General features: G+C 36.7%; 1 protein-coding gene across 2 annotated transcripts; it reads right to left on the minus strand.

Annotated features, from left to right (window-relative positions):
- Positions 1 to 13,716: 13,716 nt before the first annotated feature.
- LOC307160639 (uncharacterized protein) lies at positions 13,717 to 21,741 on the minus strand. 2 transcript variants are annotated; one of them, XR_013821583.1, is made up of 3 exons: positions 21,631 to 21,741; positions 16,700 to 16,789; positions 14,479 to 16,581 (listed from the first exon to the last, which is right to left on the minus strand). XR_013821583.1 is itself a non-coding variant. In XM_079874831.1 (2 exons), the coding sequence occupies exons 1-2, from the start codon at positions 16,710 to 16,712 to the stop codon at positions 15,662 to 15,664; spliced, it is 933 nt and encodes a 310-aa protein (XP_079730957.1). In that variant the 5' UTR covers positions 16,713 to 16,766; the 3' UTR covers positions 13,717 to 15,661. The 2 variants fall into 2 exon arrangements, 1 of the variants encoding a protein (XP_079730957.1); XM_079874831.1 differs by lacking the exon at positions 21,631 to 21,741 and having other exon boundaries at positions 13,717 to 16,581; positions 16,700 to 16,766.
- Between the last annotated feature and the right edge of the window lie 1,922 nt (positions 21,742 to 23,663).

Below are 23,663 nucleotides of genomic sequence, written 5' to 3' on the forward strand. Positions count from 1 at the left end.
ATATGTTTGTGCTCTGTTTTAGATTTTTTTTTAAAATGCATAGGGGTGTTGCCTATGTTGTGGGGCCAAAATGCCCCCACAAGGATTGTAATACCAGAAATCTTGTATCTTTTTGGGACATTATTTGAAAATGTTAAAATGCTGAATGTTTTCGTGATGGATAGGGTTAGGAGATAGAATATACAGTTTGTACAGTATAAAAATCATGTCTATGGAATTTCCCCATAAAACCTGAAAACCTCAGCATGGCGTAGTGGGTAGCCAGAGTTACAGTCATAACCTGAGGGAATGTCTGCCTCACTAGGCTGTAAATTTGCACAAACTGAGTGGACATAGCATAAATTGACTCTATGGATTACTCATTCAGAGTCAGAACCCCATGGGAACATCACATGTGGCCATCCCCAAGCCAATATACTAAGAAAGATCCCCAAACTTTTATGTTCTACAGCAAGGGAAGTCCTGGCTGTTACACCTTTCTCCCTCCCTTGTGGAACAGGCCTCAGCCCTTTCTGGCCCCAAGAGCAGAGCTCTAAGAGGAAAATATCCAACATAGCCTTAGCTATGTAAGGCGAATCTTATTTGACAACATAGAGAGCAGCCTACCGCAGTGGAGCTTCTACTCCATTTTAACAACCCCAGATTTATTAGGTGAGAATATCTCATACCCTGATCTGAGTAAAGGCACTTCTCCAGCACTCACTATAGTTAATGGCTAAACTATAGAATGCTACAATGATATGGGACACCATCGGCTATCCACCACCACTCATTAGTTGTAACACTGATCATACCTATAGAAGTATCCCACCAAAGGGGAGCATATATATTCCTTCTTCCAGAGCCAACAAACAGTTGAGGGGGGAGGTAAATGTAACAAAGGGACTCTTGTGAATTGCCCATCATAGTTCTGTTCACCCAACTTTACCCTAAGGCAGGGTTTCTCAAACTCGGTCCTGGAGGGCCACTGTCCTGCACAGTTTAGCTCCAACCCTGATAAAACACACCTAGCTGTGAGTTTCTAGTGATCCTGAAGACATTGATTAGCTTGCTCAGGTGTGTTTGATCAGGGTTGGAGCTAAACTGTACAGGACAGTGGCCCTCCAGGACCGAGTTTGAGAAACCCTGCCCTAAGGGGTACTTAAACAGCCAACAAAAGGGTGCATGCTAGGTGCTAAAAACCTCAGAAAATCGCATCCAAGGGGGAGCATACATCCTTATCCTTTACTCAGGAAAGGGAGGCAAACGAGAACAGGACATAATGCAGTTTTCCCAATTACTCTCATCACCCATGCCCTAAGGGGGCCGCAGGGCAGCCTAGGCCCTACTTAAAAGACCCCAGTGTAACTGGGGGAGGGCAGCTCATACCCTGTCTTAAGTCAAGGCACTCTACCGAAGACCCACTATAGCTAGCACTTAATTTTTATTTTATTTTTTTAAGACCACTAAACCATAGTAAGCGACAGATAATGAGGAAGGACTCCACCACAAGCGATGCCCGTCAGGCTTTTCCCTATGCTCCGCCTACAATTCCTGCAATCCATCCCACCCTGCCAACTCGGCGGGCATGGGACCTGAACCGTGAGGTGCTGACCCTCGACTCTCATCCCTCAAGAGAGAGTCAAGCATTGGTGGAGCTTCCTACAACGGACACATCGCTCTGTGGAAGTGCTAGATTCTTATCTTCCTAGAGAGAATCAAGCAATAACAGAGCCTCTTACTGCGAATGCATCGCCATAAGTGCCTTCAAACTCCCTCGAAAGCCAAACGTGCTCCTTGCAAACGTTACATTTTTATCCCTCGGGAGAAAATCAAGCAAGAGCAGAGTTCTTACCGTGAATGCAACGTGCATCCAGCTCCCTTTGAGCTTACATACAATCAAGCGGCTCCTGAAGACAAGTCGTCCTCAAGTCGTCTGTTTTAACATTTTCATTAATAGTGAGAGTTATGTTTGAATCCAAGATTATTCTCATTTTATTGTAGAGGTGAGACAAGAACTGTTGCAATCATTGTTTGGAAATCAACTCTAGACTCAAGAACTGCTGTCACATCAATGTATTCGAGAATCTAAATATACTCGAGAAACCACTGTTACCTAAGCCAGGTGTAAGAACACTGCTGTAATCAAGCCATAAATATATTTCCAGTCATTTTTTACACTGTCTGCTATAGAGCAAAAGACATCAGAAATTATGAAACCAGTGAGTTCTCAGTATGTTGGACATTTCTGAAAGAGACCGTTCTCTGTTCATTTAGTGTGCAGTTGGAGTAACTAGAGTGCTGCTAAGAAGAGATGGCAAAATCTAACATCAGGTATTTTAAGATCATACTACAAATACTGGCTCAATTCAAGTCAGGGTGACTTTCAGGCATGTTCAAAGTGAGTTTTTATTGAGTAACTTGTTAATCAGTGTTGACTCAAGATGAAAACTGTTTCAGTCTGATTTTCTGAACAAGTTGAAGAAAAAAAAAGATTTGTAACAAACCAGACATCACAAGAGGAAAATCTCCAGCACCATAGGAGTACACTTTCAAGTGATATACTGGTTTTATTGAAATAAGGGAACAATAACTGGAGACATGACTTCAAGAGCAAGGACAAAAAAAATAAAAAAACGTTTACGTTTTAGACCTCTAACTTCCCTATAACACAAAACGCATTGTTTCACTTTTAGACAGAAAATTTAAAGAAAATGACATGTACAGCAAGACAATATAATTTCACTCACCTAGCCTATCACTTGAAGCAAAAATACATCTTTCTGTACTTTAAGTGTCTATGTTAAAAGAGCTTGTTTGGAGCCTATATCCAACTTATATATATATATATATAGGGCTGCATGATTTGGGGAAAATGTTATATTGTGATTATTGAGGTCAATAATGTGATTGCGATATAATAAACAAATGGTTTCAGTTCTCAAGGAAAATGCACACAGATTAGTGATCATGCTGAATTGTGTATTTCTCAACTCAGTGTTTTCAAATTAAAATATTGTTACAGAATTAAATAATGGCATCTTTGCATTACTGCAAACTTGTTACTGTCTCAATAGTACAATAGTATAAAATAAATAGAACAATAAATAAGAACCTTACTTACGTTGCACGAGTGCCCACTACTGGAGGAAACTGCGGCGGGCTGAACTGGAATGCCCTAAGCCCTTGATCACTTGGAATCAGCTGTGGAGTTGATTTATTTATTTATTTATTTTTCCCTTTAAGAATTTGTTTAATGCAGCATCCAAATGCCTATAGGTGTGTTTGGGTTGTTTTAAATAAAAAAAATATATAATTAATATATCATAGAGTTGTCTGTTGTGGTGGTAATTAGACGAGATCTGTGGTGACGTCACAATCGTACTGCATTGTGGGACATATAGGTGCCTGAAGTGTACATTTGAAGTAGACTCGCTCCCTCGGTCAAAATCGAGGGAACGAGGGTCTGTCCATATAAACTTCCCTCGTCCACTTCACTAACAGCACTTCAAAATGGCAGCAGGGATTTCCCCGAGGGGAAGTGCTTAGGGAAGTTTGCAGGTGCGTGTCTAAAAGTGGACTGGAACGCAGCACGGGAAGATTGTAAATTAGTAATTTAGCCATATTTTACAGTGTTTAGCAGACTTGATGTCAAGCAACACAGAAACACTGGCACCGTTTCTGTGGCCAGTTGCATACACTTAGCTACTATGTTAAGACTGTATCTTACCAACTAGCAGTCAACACAGGGGTAATCAGACTTACTTTTCCAAGTCAGATGATAACGATCTACCTTTTAAGTTAACTGACTGAAAGTTATGACTATGAGCAGTCTTGAAGAAAACAAAATTGATTACTAACTTTTAAGACTAGTCTAAACAGTTTATCCAACTGGCCACAGTGGGATGTAATTAGATCACAAATGAATGTTTTTGTGAAGTGAGAGTATTTTACAATGGATTCGAATGGAACAGCAAATCATTATCATGGACTAGAATGATCTGTTTTATAATTGCAATCTTACAACACTATATTGTAAGTGTGTCCCATTGGGAAATCAGAAGTTCTACAAACACTTGTAGTCTTCACCCCCACTTGAACACTTGGGCCAAATTAGGAAATACTGGAGCGCAAAAACACTCTCATGTAATGTCTGTTTCATTCATACTGGAGGCCAGAGGGCGTCCTTATACTGTAGGAAATCCATTACTTGGACATCAGATATCACTACAGCTGAAAAACATGCAGATACAGACGTTTTGACTAATGAAAAACGAAGACAATAAACACGATTGCAATGATCTGTGTTCTTCAAGCCATCCAGTGGCGTAACGAGCCAACACCGGGCCCTGATGCAGGATTATCAAGGCGGGCCTCCCTACTACAGCACATGATGACGCAATGTCCACGAGTAGGCTACCATGAATAGGTCAGGATAGGATCATAGAGACACAGCATATAAGAGATGAGATAACTGAAAAAATCAGGAGTAGCCTACGCGCACCACAACAACAAAAAAACACGGGTGAATGCGCACCATAACGCATGAAAAAACACTACTGGTGACGGCGCACCATAACACATTGTTACTCACTGCTATGACTACACACACATACACTGTAAAAAATTTGCTGTAGTTTTTGCAGCTGTTTGCCAGTAACTTACTGTAGATTTAAATTTATGTTATTTACTGGCAACAGTTTGTTCAAAGTTAAATGAACATTAAACATTAACAAGTCTTTGTCTTTAAAGAATAAAATTATAAAATAACAATCTAATGCAAAGCATTCTGGGAACCAGAAATCTTCATCAACCTTTTTCTGTTTTTTTCCTTCAGATTTTGGTTCCCAGAATGCTTTGCATGAGGATGTTATTTTAGTTTTATTCTGTAAAGATAAAGACTTGTTAATGTTTAATGTTCATTTAATTTTGAACAAATTGTTGCCAGTAAATAACATCAATTTAAATCTACAGTAAGTTACTGGCAAGTAGCTGCCAGTAATACTGTAATTTCTACAGATTTTTCTAACAGTGTAGGCCTAGGTCCAAATACATAAAAAAGATGCTCACTTACATTATAGCAGCATTTTCCGGGTTTTTCTCTGTGCGAAGTTGTCGATTAAATCCTTAAGATCCAGATGGCGCGCACAGGCATTCTCAATTGACAGTATGGCAAGTACAGAGAGACGACTCTGTCCCATTGAGCTCCTGAGATAGCTTTTTATCAGTTTAAGTTTTAAAAAAGAACGCTCTGCAGAGGCCACTGTCACTGGGATGGTCAGAAAAAGTATGAAAGCAGTGCAAACCTCCCCGAAACTCGCAGTGATGCAGCTATTCTCAACGATCAGCATCTTCGTAATCGTCAGCTGTTGCACTGTTTTCATTTGTGAGATACGGTCTTTCAAGCATGCACAGAATGATAACAATTGCATTGGGAAATCAGTAGTAATGTCATCTCTGTAAATCTCCACCAGCCTGTTTGCTTGCAAAAACTGTTCATCATCTGTTGCAGTCCAAAGGGTCTCGGGCAGTAGAACTTTGAAATTGTCAACTGTTGATCGTAAACCAGTGAATCTCTGGATCAACTGAGAGATGACACTATCAAGGCATGCATTAAACGCATGTACACAAAAGTCCATGGACTCAGCATCTGCTAAACGTTCATCTTGACACAGCTCATCAAAATGCGCTTTCACTTTTCTCAACCGTGTGTTCTCAAATGCCTTGCTCACTCCCCACTTCTCTGAAAGGCCCTTCGCTGTTTGTTTGGCATCTTCAAAATGTTCTCGGAACGCGGTTAGGTCTCTGATGGTGCAGTCCAGTAGATGGACTGCTGTTGCCAGATTCATGTCTTGGGATTGTAGAAGTTTTGATATCACATTAGTTCGCTCCAGGATTTTGCTTTAAAGGACAACAAGACAAACAAATGAGAATTTCTCCATTGCCTGTCTCAACGATGCAGCCTCATCCCGTTCACCTTTCTTTCTGCTTGTCAGTGAAAGTTTTGCCAATGCCTTCATCACATCATTGTACCAATATCTCAGAGCGGTTACTGCTTCGTAACATGAGGACCATCTAGTCGGGCATAACTTTTTCAGTGTTATGTTGGAGTCATTGTTTGTACGACACAAACAATGACTCCAACATAACAATGAAAAAGTTATGCATTGTGTGTTTTATTTGAGAGCATTCCCCATCTCTTTATGCTGTGCCCAAAGAAGACATAAATTCGCTCAACAATGTCAAAGAACTGTCATAGAGACACAGCATATAAGAGCATATAATCTTGTATCTTCACCGCATCAAGAATGAGATTCAAATTGTGTGAGGCACAGTGTACATACACGGCAGTTGGCTCCTTGGCAGCTATCCTTGCTTGGACGCCTCTGTATATGGCGCGCATATTTGCGGCACCGTCGTACCCTTGCCCTCTGCACTTGGAAAGGTCTAAGCCGCTGTCCTCCACAGACGCAACAATCTCTCTAGTAAGCTTGCTGGCCGATGAGTCGTTAACTTCATGAAATCCAATGAAGGACACTTTGATCGTCACATCAGTGGCAACACGAGAGCATCTCGCTCAACTATGACATATCTAAAGATCTGGCTCATCTGATCTTCTTTAGCCACATCTTGTGTCCATAATCACAGAGAAAAATGGAGCTGATCGTATTTCGTCTAGAATGTCTTTCTGAGTATGTTTTGCTAGAATTTCGATTAGCTCATTTTGTATCAGTGGGCTTAGGTACTTGCTAATCAGAACTTTAAGCACTGGGTCGTACATTGCCAGGATCAATGACAGAAAGGAAATTACCATTGGTCATTTCCCCTATTTTTTCCCTATGTCCTCTAAACGGAATGTTGTTCATAGCTAAAGTGAGCGTAACATTAATCACACGGTGTAGAACCTGTCTCCAAAAGCTGGCCTCATGAAGTATCTCCCTCTCCATATCCTTATCCATAGTTCTATTCTGACGCCAAAGGTCGCATATCACACATGCAGCTTTATGTAGAGCGGATGACTCGTGTTGTTGAATTTTCTTTGACAAATTACGCCAGGTACTTGTTTTCCATGTTGACTTGGCAAAAAGCCAACAGGGCTCGCAGTAGGCTACATCTAGTCCAAACCAGACTTGGTTTTGCAAACGTAATATGCCATAGTAAAGGAGCGGTTATCCTTTGCGGTATCCCGTGGGAAAGGGCCAGTAGGTTTGCATGACCCCGTAGATACAATATAACGTTTGACATTTGAGTCTAGATACTCAGGAAAATTACCCATGTCAGTTGGATACTCATGCAAAGAGGATATATTAGCAGTGATGGGCATAGAATCTACCTCGTTCTCCTCGGTCCTGTTGGATAACCCGCTGGTGTTAGCACAGGCCACCGAGCTCACTCCCAGGTGCCTCACTCCCTTCCTCCTCAACATTTTCACCTTCTACATCAATGTTGCCTGATCCACTGGTGCTAGCATTAGCCAGGGAGCTGCTACTGCCTACGGTCGCTTCAAGTGCTTCACTCTCTTGCTCCAGCTCAATCTCGATCTCCCCCTCCTGTGCTATCTTTTTAAAGAAGCTTCCTATTTTTGGTAATTTACTCATTAATTTCTCCAATTCCTCTTTTCGTTTTTCGCTTTTGAAAGCCACTTTTGTGTTTGTAATTTGACGACGACTCCATATAGATATTGTCTGTCTCAAGTTCAACGTTTTTACTGTTTTGCACGCAATACGCATGTTCATGTTTCAGCTTCGTACAAAGTTTGTTTCGAACATTTAGTTTAACTGCATTGTTAAAGAGGTCAAGCTTTACCACTTAACTGATTTGTGTGCGTGCATTTTAGACACTTACTTGCATTGTTCTTGCTCCGTCCATGCAATAACTGCGTCCTTGTATGAGCCGAGTTTTCTATTTACTTAAATTGCTCAGTGCTCTAGTAATATCAATGGTATGACCCATTTCAATTTAAAATCACAATATGAGCATAGCTCACTTACATTCACTAAAATATTGAAACGTTAGCGATACTAGCCCCCCAGCTGGACTGGAGGTTTTGATTGGTTTTGCACCCGAGTCAGACCTGTCTGTTATTGGCTGAAGCGCTTCAGACTTGTCTGTTATTGGCTGAAGTGCAGGGCTCCACCACAGTAGTTTGAAAAGTGTCTGTCAAATGCCAGCTCGCTGTTGCTCCGTCGGCACCTTTGTCAAAGTACTTTGTACTTTTAGTGAATAATAAATGTAGCGAAGTTGAATTCTTTATTTTTATTCAACTCAAGTAAAAGTACCACAATTTATTTATACTCAAGAAAGTAAAACACATTTAAAAATCTGCTCAAGTACTGTAACGAAAGTATTTGTAATTAGTTACTTTCCACCTCTGCATATTGCTGACATCAGGATAAAAATGTAAAATACTAAAGTACTTTGTAACATAGTAACTTGAGTAGTTTTTCAGCAAGCTACTTAATTACTCTTACATGAGTCATATTATTTCCCAGTACTTCTACTTGTACTCAAGTAAATTATTTCTTAAGTAGCAATACTTTTACTTGTACAGTTGTACTTGTACTAGTAAAGTTTTTTTAGTAGCCTACTCTTTCCATCACTGGAAATACATCATGTAAGTAGACAAGTGGTCAAGTGAAAAGACCGCAAGTGGGTATTGGAACAGACTCAAACACATAAACAACAATTAAAGAGGTAATTCACTGCTGGAAAAAATGGGCTTTTAATAAAACTTGGCTGTCTATGCAGTAGAAAGGTGAAAAAAAGTTTTGAAATCAGTTCTACCTGACTAGAGAAAACAGAGAAAACTGCCTGTTTCATTTCCTTTTGACAAAAAGTTAGGGAACCCCTATAGGGAAACTAGGGAAACACCCATAATGTAGGGGAGAGTGGGGCTGGTTGAGTCAAGGGTTGTTTGGCACACAGTTAAAGGAGCTGTATGTAAGATTGTGGCCAAAACTGGTACTGCAATCACTGTATCCCCTCCCCCTCCCCCCTGACTCGAGGTTGCCAGATATGTTGCAGGATCCAGCAGGAACGTAGGCTGCTACAAGGAGCTGCAGCTGTGGTAACTAGAGCAGAGCTGGCAACCCGGATGCCGAAACACTACTGACTTCGTGATTGGTAGATAGGCAGAGGGTGGAGCATCAGGCCAAAACACAAGATGACAACATCAACATCAGTTGAGGGCTGCAACTTCACTTTTTAAATGACAATATCCTGGCCGTACTACTGTTGTCAGTGATATAAGTATTTGAAATGAACATGATTTCTTATTGTCTAGTGACATATCAGGGCCATTTTATGATTAATTGAAATACATTTCTTACATACAGCTCCTTTAAATTCCAGTACACTAGAGGGTACTGCCACAAAAATCTAACATTAAAATGACTGCCCTCTATATTTTGAAATTAAATTTAAAAGTCTCTGATGAGTTATGCTATGTGGCTAACATCATTTCAGTAAAGAAGTATGTCCTAATGTGGGTGGGGTAGGTTGACACTGATTTGGGGGTTGGTTGGCAAAGCCATTTGGTTATAAATGTATTAATTTATGCATTTTACGTATGTTAAAACGTAATGAATATTATATATGGGCCATTCTACAGAATTGGTGCAAAGTCAGAGTTGGAAACATCTTGAAATTTTTTTGTTTTTTCCCACAAATTTTGCATGTATGCAAATTGTATAATATCCAAGGTATGCTTTTCTAGTAATTGTGCAGTTAATTCTCATATTGTATTTTCAGAAAATGCTGGAATATTTTCCTTCTCCCCAAATTTGTCACTACCGAAACACAATATTAAATAATTTATTAAGAAGGCTTATAATGACCTATTAAGATTTTGTTTACATCTACCTTATAAATATATATTTTTTCTATTTTTAAAAAATATTTTTACTGGTTAAATCAATAAAGATTATAATTTTAATAATATTTTAAGTGTGATTTATGAGATTTGTTGTATTTTGAACCCAATCTTTCTTTGTAGAAGGCATAAAGTTTATCGTACTGATTTCAAAGTTAAGGATTCATTAGTATTAATATGCATTGAACCAAACACTATCATAACATCTTAGTTGATAATTCAATATACTTTATTTTTGACAAAACATCCCATGTTACGGTAGTGACTGCACATTTTTGGTAGTGACAGTAATGTTTTGGTAGTGAAAATTAGTTTGCCATGGCTGAATCAGACTGTCCACATTTTATGTTAATATAAATAAATAACTATGATGCACATATGCAGTCAGTACATATAGCAGACACACATCTGACAGTAAATATCTTATAAGAACACCTAGAGCTATTCTATATTTTGGGTCTTGAGGTGCAAGTGAGAAGAGGTATGCTCATAGATTTTTCTTCCTAAAAAAACAACAACTTACAATGTAGACTCAGAACCACTTTGTTTTATTTTCACATTTTCAACATTTTGTTTATGAGTCATTCAGATAAATCTCCAGAACCACTGAACTCTCTGTCTGTGTGTGTGTGTGTGTGTGTGTGTGTGTGTGTGTACTGGTGTCTGATCACCCTCACTGGAAGTGCTAGGTGGTGTGGAAGCCCTGCAAAATGTCTCCATCTCTTTTTGTCTTTTCACCATCATCCTGTGTCTTTTCTGTCTTTTCCTCCATGCTTTTCTGACATGTCTTTGCTCCCTGTCAGATAATTCACTGATACTCTTCAACTTTCCTTCTTCCCTTCGTTTCTTATTTCTTTCATTTTCTTTCCTTAAGTATTCCTCGTACTTCACTGGGTCTTCCCTCAACCTTTGTTTGTATTCTCTCTGTCTCTCTGTTGTAGTTTTTCTATTTTTTTTAGGCATGTTGGTGTTTTATGTCATTCTCCTTGCCAAGTTAATCATAGAAATTAACATTACTGACAACAACCTTACACCTAAGCTAGTATCATGGACTGCAACCTTAAGTAATTGTAACCTCATCACATTACAGAATTTTAACAGAATATTGCATACTAAAACACTACTAAAACATACTACAGTAGTAATTATTTGCATAACTGTACTAAAATGTAGTTTATTCCTCCAAATAAAGGATTATGTGTTCCCTTTTGTCACTACCAAAACAATGTCACAACCGAAACTTCAAGAAAATGTTTCGGTTGTGACTGTTTTGGTAGTGACAATTTTAGATAACTTTTGAGCCTAGCTCGAAGATGCTAATCAGCACATGGTTAGCCATCACTGGTCAGAACAGTTGAACACATATAACAACTAAATTTTATGGAATAACATCCCAAAAAAATTTCTCAATAGCAGAAAAAATGAGTTTGGTAGTGACATTCCTTAAAGTTACACACAGATTTTTAGACTTTAGAACACATTTACCTCAAAATGATGGGATCAATCTACTCACCATATAGCACATGAGAGAGAGGGACACAGGAATATTTCCTGATCAAAAATGTAGGAGTGTGGTTAAAATCAGTCTCAGCCAATGGACTACAACATTCACTGTTTTGGTAGTGACATGAAAATGCGGGACATGTTTTTTTAGATAAAGTTTCATGATTTAAAAATAAAATATAAAATAAATATTTTTTTAACTTCATTTAAAAAAAAAAAAATATATATATTTTTTTTAAAACAAGAATGGAAAAATTTGCAAAAAATTATTCAATATCATTTTCACAAGTTGAAATTTAGGGGTTAGGGTTTGGGACAGCCACCTCCTAATTGAAAGTAGCCCATAAATTATGATTTTATATATATAAAGCTTACTGATATCTTAAATATTATTGTGGGTTTCAATAGATAATTGAAGGATCTTAGTAAACATCTAAGATTTTAATAATTAAATGCTTTTCAAATGTGTTTTTTGGATGAGGGACAGCAGTTTGCACCAATTCTGTAGAATGGCCCATATATATATATATATATATATATATATATATATATATATATATATATATATATATATATATATATATATATATTGTTGTGAAATATGCAATTATTCTATTCTAATTATGACTTTTGGTATATGAAGTACTTATGGGTCATAGTAAACCACAATTGTAACTGTATTAAAAAGTAGTTTTATAAAGAAAGGTACCATAAGTTGTTGTTAAACAATTTATTAAGAAAGTGTTATATATTGTAAGACACTTGTAAAATCATTTATTGAGAAAATGGTTTATAAAGAAAAACACTGCAATTGTTGTTGTAAAATTATTTATTGAGAAAATGGTTTATAAAGAAATATATACCACACTGAATGTTGTAAGCATTTATTAAGCATATGGCAGAGTAGAGAGAAATTGAAAATGTATTAGAAAGAGCTTTGCCAAAGAGAGAGGAAAAATGCAAGCATTACCGTCTATGTGTTGCGGACGAGACACAGAGGATGCAGCGATGAAGAAAAGGTCCAGAAGAAGGAGGACGAAGAGGCAAAGGCTTTATATGACCAAGTCCTAGGGGGTTTCCAGGAGGGGATTACCAATGAACAAGTTTTAGGGAGTTTCCAGGAGGAGATTTCTGAAGATGTCAAAAAGTTGATGGACTTTAAAAAGAGCTGGAATGACATGTCCAGTCAGAGGCTGATTCATCAAGGACGGCCTCTCCGGTGTTGGATGCCTTGCCATTGTGCCTCATGAAGTTAGAAGCTTGTAAATTATTTGGTTTTGATTTACTTTTATTTTTATTTTTTATATTAATACCTTTTATGTAAACTAGTTAATCTGTATTTAATAAAAAATATAAATAATTGAAATTAAGAAGCTCGCCTGTTATAAGTCTCTGTTTTACAAAAGACTGAGCTGAACTGACCACGGAGAAGTCTTCTGTGATCTTAATGTAAGTATGGAAATTCAAATGCTTATTATTTAGGACAGATTTGACTTACTTTACCTAACCTGAGAATAATTAAAATAAGGTTAAAAGTGTTTAAAATTACGCACCATAAAACAATGGAACTGGTTAAGTATACTGTATGTCCAAGTTAGCCGACATTTACTTTGGCCTATCACCCAGTGAGGTTAAAAAGCTAGCCTTTCAGCTTGCTGTGTCACATAACATCAAGGTGAGACCTGAGACCTGGTCAGAGCTGCAGCAAGCTGGCCGTGACTGCCCCCCACATAATAAATCCCAATTTAACCCCTGGTCATAGTGAATGAAGAAACTACATAGGCCTACTGACTTTTCATTCCTAACCTCAACTCTGCCCTCTCTTTCTTTCTTTCTTTCTTTCTTTCTTTCTTTCTTTCTGGCAATTACAAATAAACTTATGCAAAATAGCAGCCATTTATAGTATACACTTATTTCTGGTTACAATGTAGTCTATTACTTGTGGTGAACACTATTAAAAAAATCATACTGTATGTAAAACTGTGGGAACCTTTTCTGCTATCTAGCAAAGAATATGGATGGGCGACATGACCAAAATTTTAATTTTACTTCACAGTTACAATACCATTGTTTCACAATTCTCAATATCAGTTTTGATTCCACAGCATAAACTGAATTTCAAACTCTTTTGAGGTTTTTTTTGTTTTGTTTTTTTGTTGTTGTTGCAGGTAGTCCAATGCTTTTTAAGTAATTTTATGTTTATTTTATGTAAAGTTTATTTGTTTCTATAAGTTAATTAAAATTAAAAAGTGTATCTAAAATTTTAAATTAGAATTAATTTAGATTAATTTGACACTATTTACCTCTTTTTTATTATTATTTTTTATGTACGATAAAACTAAAAGCTGAAGATGTTTGTGGTGTATCATTCATCAGTGTTTGTTTTTCCACTCCAACGTTCCAATAATTCCTGCCCACTAAAAGCTGCACGGATACATTTGCTTACCCCACAAATAGGCCTATGTAAACGATTTAGAAAAAGTTCCATCAATTCACACTTTATATCATCGCTATGATATGTAGTGTCATATCACCCAGCCCTAACATGCAGTAATGCTGTAAACACATTTGACAAGCTAGTTGATAAAAATCAACAACCGGTCAAGACTGATTGGCTAACGCTATTTTCCCACTTGTCTGTGCTCTTTTATTCTTTCATGTTAACTGAAGTGAATAATGCACTATTTTAACTTTAATCAACAAGTAGAATTGATCATGACATTCTCACCTTATTTAAAAAAAATAAAAATCGCTGATCCAGTGCTGAGCTAGTGAATGTCTGAACTAGTTGATGCACAAAATCAATACCATGATACCCTGGCAAAAAGTATTTTATGTATTTAAAAAAAAAAAAAAAAAAAAAAAAACTCATCTTAAATGTATTTAAATACAAATTACATTTGATTTTTTCCAAAGGCTTTAAAATACAAAATAGTATTTTGTATTTCAAATACATATTTTAAATACATGTATCTGAAATACTGCCCATCCCTGTATACGTCAGTGACAGACACATCTCTCAGAAAATAAGATATGATACAATATCAGGCATTAAAGTTAGTAATGCCACTATAAGAAGGACACAGCTATCGCTGAGTTGATAATTACCATGGACATGGTTATATACAGATGCATCAAAGTATTCAGCATTTATTGTTCCAGAATTTCGTATCAGAGTGGAGAAAAGGATAATTTAGGGATTATCATTTTACACAGTAATGTTAGCATTATGGTACAGTAGATTACTAAGAGCAATCATTTGTTCAGACTCAAGCTCGTCATTAACCAGTTTACAGTGCAGTCATTTAGAAGCAGACCATACATGTTGTTAGAGATGTGAGAAACATTATACAGAATACATATGATGGGGCTTACAGTAGATTATTGTGAATACCAGCACAAATTTGGGTAAAAGTAAATGAAATGGCAAATAAGGTAGCAAAGGAAGTCACTAAAAGTAATCACAATGATTTGACAGTTAACATCAGCAGGGCAGAAGTTAAGAGCATAATTATAGAAGAGATTAAAGGAAAGGTGGCAAAGAAGGGACATGAGAAAAGGGCAATGGTTTTACAGTATCCAAAGGAAAGTGGGAGAAATGAGGTATGCAGGAAGGAATAAGAGGGACGGGATAATAATATCGAGACTTAAGTTTGGACACACTGGGCTAAATGGATTGCTGTTCAAAATAGGTAAACATAACAGGGAAATGTGATTTCTGTAAGCAGGAAGAAAAGGCATAGAACATGTTATGCTATACTGTTGGAAATATGAAAGAGAAAGAAGACATTTGACCCAAAACTTGAGAGAGCTAAAATAACACTTTGATTTAATAGATATTCTGTGAAAGGAGTCAAAAGATAAGTGTTATAATTTCTTATTTCAATAGATAAACTAATTTGAGTAAAAGGAAATAAGGATTTTTTTTACATATTGTAGATGACAGAAATTCACTCCACACCAGTAGGTGGCAGTAATACACTATTTCGCTGTTTGCCAACCACCAATAAACCTAGAAAGAAGTAGAAGTAGAAGAAGAAGAAATAAATACTTCTTAGTAAACTTTTAGTCACAATGATGTCGACTTGTATTGTTCCCGGGTACAAGAATTCAAAGAGTAAATGTTAAGCGGGAGTGAGATATTTCCAGAGAAGGATCCAGAGCATTGTAGACAGTGGCTAAAGGCTGTAAAGAATCGTAAATACGGAGAGAACATGGAGAAAAGCATCCCTGTGGGGAGATATGTCTCTCATCTTTTTGTCTGATGTATCAGCTGGCTTTTATGCTGGCCTGTCTTAGTGAAAATGATCAGTTTCTGTCAGAGCGGTAGCACAGCAGAAACCATAGGAAAACCGAGAGAAACAACAAACAGCAAAATCGCAACACACCCACATAGGTAACAAGAAAACAAAATAAAACAAAAAGCAAAAGAACAGCAATTGGTAACACCACATCTTTTGCTTGTGACTGTTCACTCGTGTGCGATCCAAAAATTGCTGCTCCTAATGCAACTACTAACGCGAGTACCAGTAACCCTCCAAATAATCCAGATGCTAATCCTGATACTGCTGTTCCTATTGATGCTAATCCTGAAGATGATGCTAATGCTGCTAATCCTAATGCTGCTGCTGCTGCAATTGCCGGTAATCCTGATACCATTGATGCTGATGTGTTGAATAATTTGTTTGCGGCTTCTTTAATCCATTGTAATGCTGATTTTACTTTGGCTACTGCCCACTTTATTAGATCTGTCATCCACTTTATTGTATTTTTTACCCATGTTAATAGCATTCCTCCCATTGCCACTAGAGCTATTACTACACATGACTTAAAGTTATCTTTTAACCACTGTATTACTTTTATACCCCTTTGTAACAAATTTTTTGCTATTGCTACTATTGCAGCTCCTGCTATCGCTCCAACTATTGCTGATCCTATTAGTGACTGTGCTCCTACCATTGATCGCAACTTTGCTGCTGCTGCTCCTGCTACGCCTCCTGCTATTGCTGTCACTGCTACTCCTACTGGTCCTTTTCTTTCTTCTTCTTCTTCTTCCCACAGATATTTTAAAATGCACACTCCAGCAGCTGCTCCTGCTGCTGCTCCTACCACTACTTCTACTGATGACATTAATGCATAACCCACTACTACTACTACAACTGTTGCAACTGGCAATATCAGAGGTGATTGTAGCGTTGCCCTCGGTTCTTCTCCAGCTGCTGCTTTTCCTGCCAATGCAACAATTAAAAAACAATTAAAAATATTTTTAGCATCAAATGTCACATTATAAAAATAAAATATACTTGTGTTGGATATTGTTATCGTATTATACATTTTATTTCTTACCCATGTTGCTCATGCAGGTCTTCTAAAATGATCAGCTTTCCAGATTCTTCTTTCTTCTTTCAGGGTTCTTCTTTCAAGCCAATTGCCCTCCTTTAAAGAGACAAAGTTACAAAATATGCTATCTAAAAGTTCCAGGCTCCTGAAATCACTGCATATTTATCAGAATATTTATGAATAACTTTCTCTTTACCCTTGTTTGTATATATAAAAAATTGCACAAACACACACACACACTTCTCCCAGTCTTTCTCTCTGTTCTGAATATTTATACGATTTTCTTTTCTTTTGCTCAAGCGATTTGAGATTATTTTGACCAAATCATGTGGACACGAAGAAGGTAGGATTTGCACACCACAATGTAGGGGTGGTTGTCTATGGAAGTAAAATAATGACAAATGTTTTTGAAACAAAAAAAAACGTGTTGAATTGGACTAATTAAAAAAAAATAATTTTTTTTTGCTTTGCATTAACCGTGCTTGCATTTTAATGCACTGTATTTTTAGGGCTTGCATTTTTATAAGCTGAAATTCAACATGGTTGAATATTTAAGCTGTGAATATTTCAATTCAAAACATTTCACAAACATTATCATTATTAAAAATTCAATAATCCATTATCACCTTTCAGATTTCACTTCTAAAATGTTCATTCTGTTTAAAATACAACCTATAATATTTGACAGGCAATTTTCTGTCCATTTTATTTCGCCTTACAAATTCGCTTCCACAAATTCAGTGGTTCAAATTCGACAGCAAATTCGACATTTGGCATCTGGGAACAGCAGGAACAGGTATGGAGTTTCCTCTGTGTCTTTTTTATTCAATCAAACATACTGCCTTTGAGAGTAAAACTAATTATTTAGTAATTAAAAAACTTCAAAGATTGCATTAAAAGATTCGTCTTAAGGCTCAAAATTATTTGCAGTGCATGTACATCAATCCGTGTCTCATTTGTTCAGTCGTTTTTTTAAAAAAAAAATTTTTATATTGAAAGTATTGAGAAAACAGTTCCTATTTCGTTTTTTAGTGGTCAACCTGTTACTTCGATCCAGGGTGACCAGTAGAAAAGGGCATTTCATCCTGGTTTGTAGAGACCGCCCACTAAGACAGCTTCATTCACAAGTAAAACTTTTCAAATCGCAAACAAAAGATTTAGACCCGCAAAAAATATAGCACAAAAGAGAGCAAAATTTGTGCATTTGTGATGAAAAGTGTTCGAAATGCACAAAAAAAGGCTTTCAAAGATTTACATGAACTACAAATAATTTTGTTATCACCTTCTTTATTTTTGAGCCTTAAGAAGACTTTTTTGCAATCTTTTATTATTATTTTTAATTACAAAAGAATTAGTTATACTCTCAAACACTGTATGTTTGATTGAATAAAAAAGACACAAAGGAAACTTCATACCTACATCCCCAAACTCACACCTTATTGGGGATATATGCTGTAATGGCAAGCAGACAAAGAATATTAATATTTAAAAATAAACAGTCAAATAATGTGTAAATATTGCTATTTTTTTTAATATTGCTATAAGTATGATTGCTATCATACTTATCTGACCGCTACCATTTTGTCTATTTAAATGGAGAAAAATCGATCATAACTCCAGTAAACTATGGAGTGCCGCAGGGATCTGTGTTAGGCCCTCTGTTATTCTCAATATATATGCTGCCACTTGGAAATATTATAAGAAAACATGGAATTAGTTTCCATTGTTATGCTGATGACACTCAAATCTATATTTCATCACGGCCAGATGAAAACGCTAATTATCCAAATTGACAGAGTGTGTTAAAGATATAAAAGATTGGATGACGCGCAATTTTCTTTTATTAAATCCAGACAAGACAGAGGTACTAATCATCGGTTCAAAAAACCGCCCACAAAACCTCTCACACTACAACTTTAACATAGTAGGATGTCCTGTTACTTTATCCTCTACAGTAAAAGACCTGGGTGTTATACTAGACTGCAACCTGTCTTTTGAAAATCATATTTCATATGTTACAAAAACAGCCTTTTTCCACCTTAGAAACATTGCGAAGCTACGTAACATGCTATCAGTTTCTGATGCAGAAAAGTTAGTTCATGCATTCATGACATCGAGACTAGATTACTGTAATGCTTTATTAGCCGGTTGTCCTGCATCCTCAATAAACAAGATACAGTTAGTCCATAATGCAGCTGCTAGAGTTCTTACTAGATCAAGAAAATATGATCATATAACACCGATTTTATCATCACTACATTGGTTACCTATAAAGTTCCGTATTAATTACAAGGTATTGCTACTGACTTATAAAGCCCTAAACGGCTTAGCTCCAGTCTATTTAATGGACCTTCTATCGCCCTATAATCCATCGCGCTCTTTAAGATCACTAAATTCGAGGCTTTTGGTCATACCTAGGATATCCAGATCCACCAAAGGAGGGAGAGCATTTTCACATTTAGCTCCAAAACTCTGGAATAGTCTTCCAGATACTGTTCGTTGCTCAGACTCGCTCTCCCAGTTTAAAACTAAATCTAGATGCATCTCTTCAGCCAGGCATTCATATAATACTTTTAATCTTACAGTTAAATCCGGTCTCTAGTTCATAGACGCCAGAGGAGAACTGGCCCCCGACTGAGCCTGGGTTCTCCCAAGGTTTTTTTTTCTCCATTAGGTCACCTGATGGAGTTTTTCGGTTCCTTGCCACTGTTGCCTTTGGCTTGCTCAGTTGGGGATCTTTAATTTAATTAATCAATCAACAATACTATTGATCAGCATTACCAAACGTGGACGTTTTCCACTAGAAACATACATTGATGTATTATTTTAATTTAATACTGTGAAGCAGCTTTGATACAATCTGTATTGTGAAAAGCGCTATATAAATAAACTTGACTTGACTTGACTATTTTTGACTTCTGCATGAGCTTATATTTATTTTAATATCAACAATCTAAAAGGTGTGTATTATGCCTGACATTTACATGAACACATAACAGTTGGTTTTATGACTGTAAGTCATTCTCTTCAAATGCTATTAAAGTTAGAAACATGTAGAGACCGGGGATGGTTGTAACAGTTTTGACCTTTCTGTCTATATCTTGTAGTACTTTGAAGTCAGTGTGTTCAAAATGTGATCCAAACTAGTTACAAGTGTCTGCTATTAAATGACATAGCTATTATCTTTGCAACACAAACAGAAAATGCATGGTTTAGTTTCAAACACGAGGAGTGAAATGTTACAATTCACCCCATAGTCTGGGTTAGTTGTAACATACCCTGGGGTGAGATGTAACATTATGATATCCACCGGGGTGATATGTAACATAATGAAATAAGGATTTTGACAAAAAAATTATTTTGAAAGGTTTTTATTCAACACTGACTTTTCAATATAACTGATGTGTGTGTGTCACTCTTAGTCTCAGTGTGTTTGTCACTCTCAGTCATAGTAATTGACCATTATAAATTGATAAAATTATAATAAATAATAAATAAAATAATAATAATAAATTGAATAATAAAATTGTAAATTTTAAATAATAATAATTAATAAAACTGAACACTTGAACATTGTGTGTGTGTGTGTGCGTGTGTGTGTGTGCGCGCATGTGTGTGTGTGTGTGTGTGACTCTGTTGTTACTCTGTCATAGTAATTGACCATAATAAATTGAACTTGAACACTTGAACATTCTATTTGTGTAACCATGGTTGTTACTGTCAGTCTATAGTATTGGCATAATAAAATTTAATGTTTCATTGTTGTTACAACTAACCCAGAGTCATGTAGCCATGAACTAGCTCACCTTACAGCTAACAGGCAAAACATTAGCACTAACAACTTGCATGGAAAATATCTACACAGACACACAATAAACATAATAAAAGTTTGATGAGTTTAACTACAAAGCAGAAATTCCCATAACAAAAACAAAAAAAGTAAAAAAAGTAACTTTCTTATCTCAAAATTGTTTTTTCCACTCTAACATGTGCTGTGTCTGCCACAGGGCTCTACTTTATCACATGTGGAATAAGAACTAAACTGAGCATGTGCGAAGTGAATCAGGTGATTTGTAACTAGTTCCTGATTGGACAGATTGGAATTGTTACAACTGACCCGTGTTACAACCATCCCCGGTCTCCCCTATACCAGTGTTGTATGTAACTTTAGAGAAGGTCCCTTAACTTGCAAATATCAAACGTTCAATGTCAAGCCTGCAGTATTTCACTGGGAAACGCTTAACATGAAATTGTGAAACATATTCTAAGTCTGCTTGCCTGTAGCCTATATAGTACAGCCTGCATCCCCAAGGTGCGAGTTTGGTCTTTTAGCCTATTTCACTGCAGGCTATTAGTCCATTAAGCTTTACCTATCCCGATGCATTGATGGCCCCCACACACAGTCATACACTCAACTTCTCAAAACCCCAAACTACATGAACATGAAATAAAACTCAAAACAAGAATATACATATTCTATGCCTGATAAAACATAAAACAACTAGACCAAAGAATAAAATTTTTTTTTTTATTTTATTATTATTTCTATTTTGTTTTGGTTTCTATGGTATTTTTATTTTATTTTAAGCTTCAGTTAAATTAGGGACTATAAGCATGAACTTATAAACAATATACATTGAGGGGGCCACCAGGGGCTGATCATAAAACAAATATCTTAAAATAAATATCTTAAAATAATGTGCATCAATATCTCAGCTGTACAACATCAGTTAATATTAACAAAAACTAAAATTAAATAATCTATTAAGGATAATCAATGTTAATTTCAACAAATATTAATACATTAAATATTAACATTAGTTGGTTTATGACCTAACATGAACATTGTATAATTATGGGTAACATATTTATTCACTTCTGCCTCTTACAAAGCTCCACACCCTCTCCTAACTGTAATAAAGTCAAATCTTACAAACCTGAAATGAATCCGGATTCCAAACAGCAAATGAAAGCTCTCTGATGAATATCATACAACAAATGTGTAAAAGAAGGCTGCACCATATGCTGTGATCTTAAATACATGTACCCAGGATGCAAAATTCAGCCAATCTAAATGTGATCTGAAGGATGCTGCTTTTCAGTAAATCACATGACATTTAGGAAACTGCAGCAAAGTGAAAATGTGACACATGCAATTGAAAGTGCTTTGAAGTGCCTAGTCCAGTCATTTTAAGACAAAATGGGGGTCCACCTTGAACAAATTGCAACAGAAGCAAACTCAACTGATTTTGTATCCTCAATATGTCCCGAGTAAGGAAAAAACAGCCCCGAAGAATCCCATTAGGGGAAAGTTTCGAAAAAGACCCAAATATAGCCTAATACGCCTATTCATTATTTTTCTCACGTGAATAGGGTAAAAATTTTAACCTTTAGATATCACCATGAAAATTACTGAGTTGATTACTTACATTAAGACAAACAAAAAATGTATTACACGTTTTTTGAAATTGTTTGTTAACATGGACAAGCTCAAGAGCTCTGTTAAAGTATCACTTTAAAGTGCCATTGTTGTGTCGCGGAGTGCCATCTTGCGGAGACGCGATGAACTGCAGTTTAGGATCATTTTTTTTATTTGATTTCTTTGTCCACGTTTTTGAACTCGCATTTTGTTACCATCTGCCTCAATCTAGTGTGATACACGCATCCAATGTTTCGTCTTCACGTTGTCTTGTTTGTCTGAATAAATATGTTTCATATTCAGGATTGGCTTTTGGACAGAAATACGCGTCTAGCTGGTTTCTGTCAGCGTATCAAAAATGTCGAACACATCGGGTCCCGCGTGATGTAGTAAGAGCACTCGATTCTGCTTGTCCTCCTCATTATTGAATGCTTGTAGAACATATCGAATCGATTCTGCCATTTTTTCCATCTCGAGGCGACTCAGCTGGGTTCGGAGTGAAAATCGAACTCCGAGTCGTCATCTCGCGATCCGTGCGATTCAAGTTGCAGTTTTGTTTTTGTTTTTCGTGTTAAATTCACACCGATAATCACTCATCGCCAAAATGTTGTGTCTTTATTGTACAATAAACGAAAGCACACATAGACAGGAAGAGTTGCTCTCTGGTTTGCTTTTTTTTTGCATTCACTTATAGGCTAGGCTACCACATGACAAACACGTAGCCTTCGCTTTCTTTCGTAGCCTTCTAATAAGTGCTTACATTACAGTCTGATGTTGAACAGAAAACATGGAACAGGAGTTACATGTGAACACTACATTGACCTCTCAGTCTTAATTCACCTCTTTCTCATGGTTTCTCAATAGAATTCATAAAAGGTGTTAAAGGGATTCTTCAGGATTTAGCATTAAGCTTTGTAGTAGAAAACCTGTAGTATGTTCGAATTACCATGTTTCCACCCTCATATCCCCCTGAGAGGAGAGATTTATGTATTTTTTGTTTGAAAAAAATCCTCAGATGACGCAAAAATCGTCATTTTGCGTCAATCTAGCTTCTGAGTACTCAGTTATTAACCCAATTTTTTTGCATTGGGCAACGGAAACATATGTGTTTGGTTGTGTGGGCCATGAGTTGAAAAAGGTTGGGATCCACTGCACTAGACGATTCGATAGACCATGAGACCACACACCAGGCGATTTAGATTTCATGCCTCGAATACTCAATACAGGTGATACTCACCTGTTTGTTATCCTACATCCAGTCTGCCAGACACTTACCTGAGTTACTCTCGTTACCCATGTAACTCTCCTGTGTTATCAACTGTACAGTACTCGCCTGCATATTTACCTGTCTGGCTGTACTGCTATTAATAAACTTCTGCACTTGGGCCCTAACGCCATCTTCCCGTTTGGTGTGTTCATTACAGAAAGGATGCTTAGGATTGGATGTGTAAAAGTAGTTCACACACAAGAGCATTTTAATTACAAAAACCTGATAAATGTCTTGAAATAAAACAGCTGGAAAAAAATTACAGCCAATATTGTAGCCAATAT

This window comes from Squalius cephalus (genome assembly GCF_949319135.1).
Source record: "Squalius cephalus genome assembly, chromosome: 6".
Lineage (NCBI taxonomy): Eukaryota > Metazoa > Chordata > Actinopteri > Cypriniformes > Leuciscidae > Squalius > Squalius cephalus.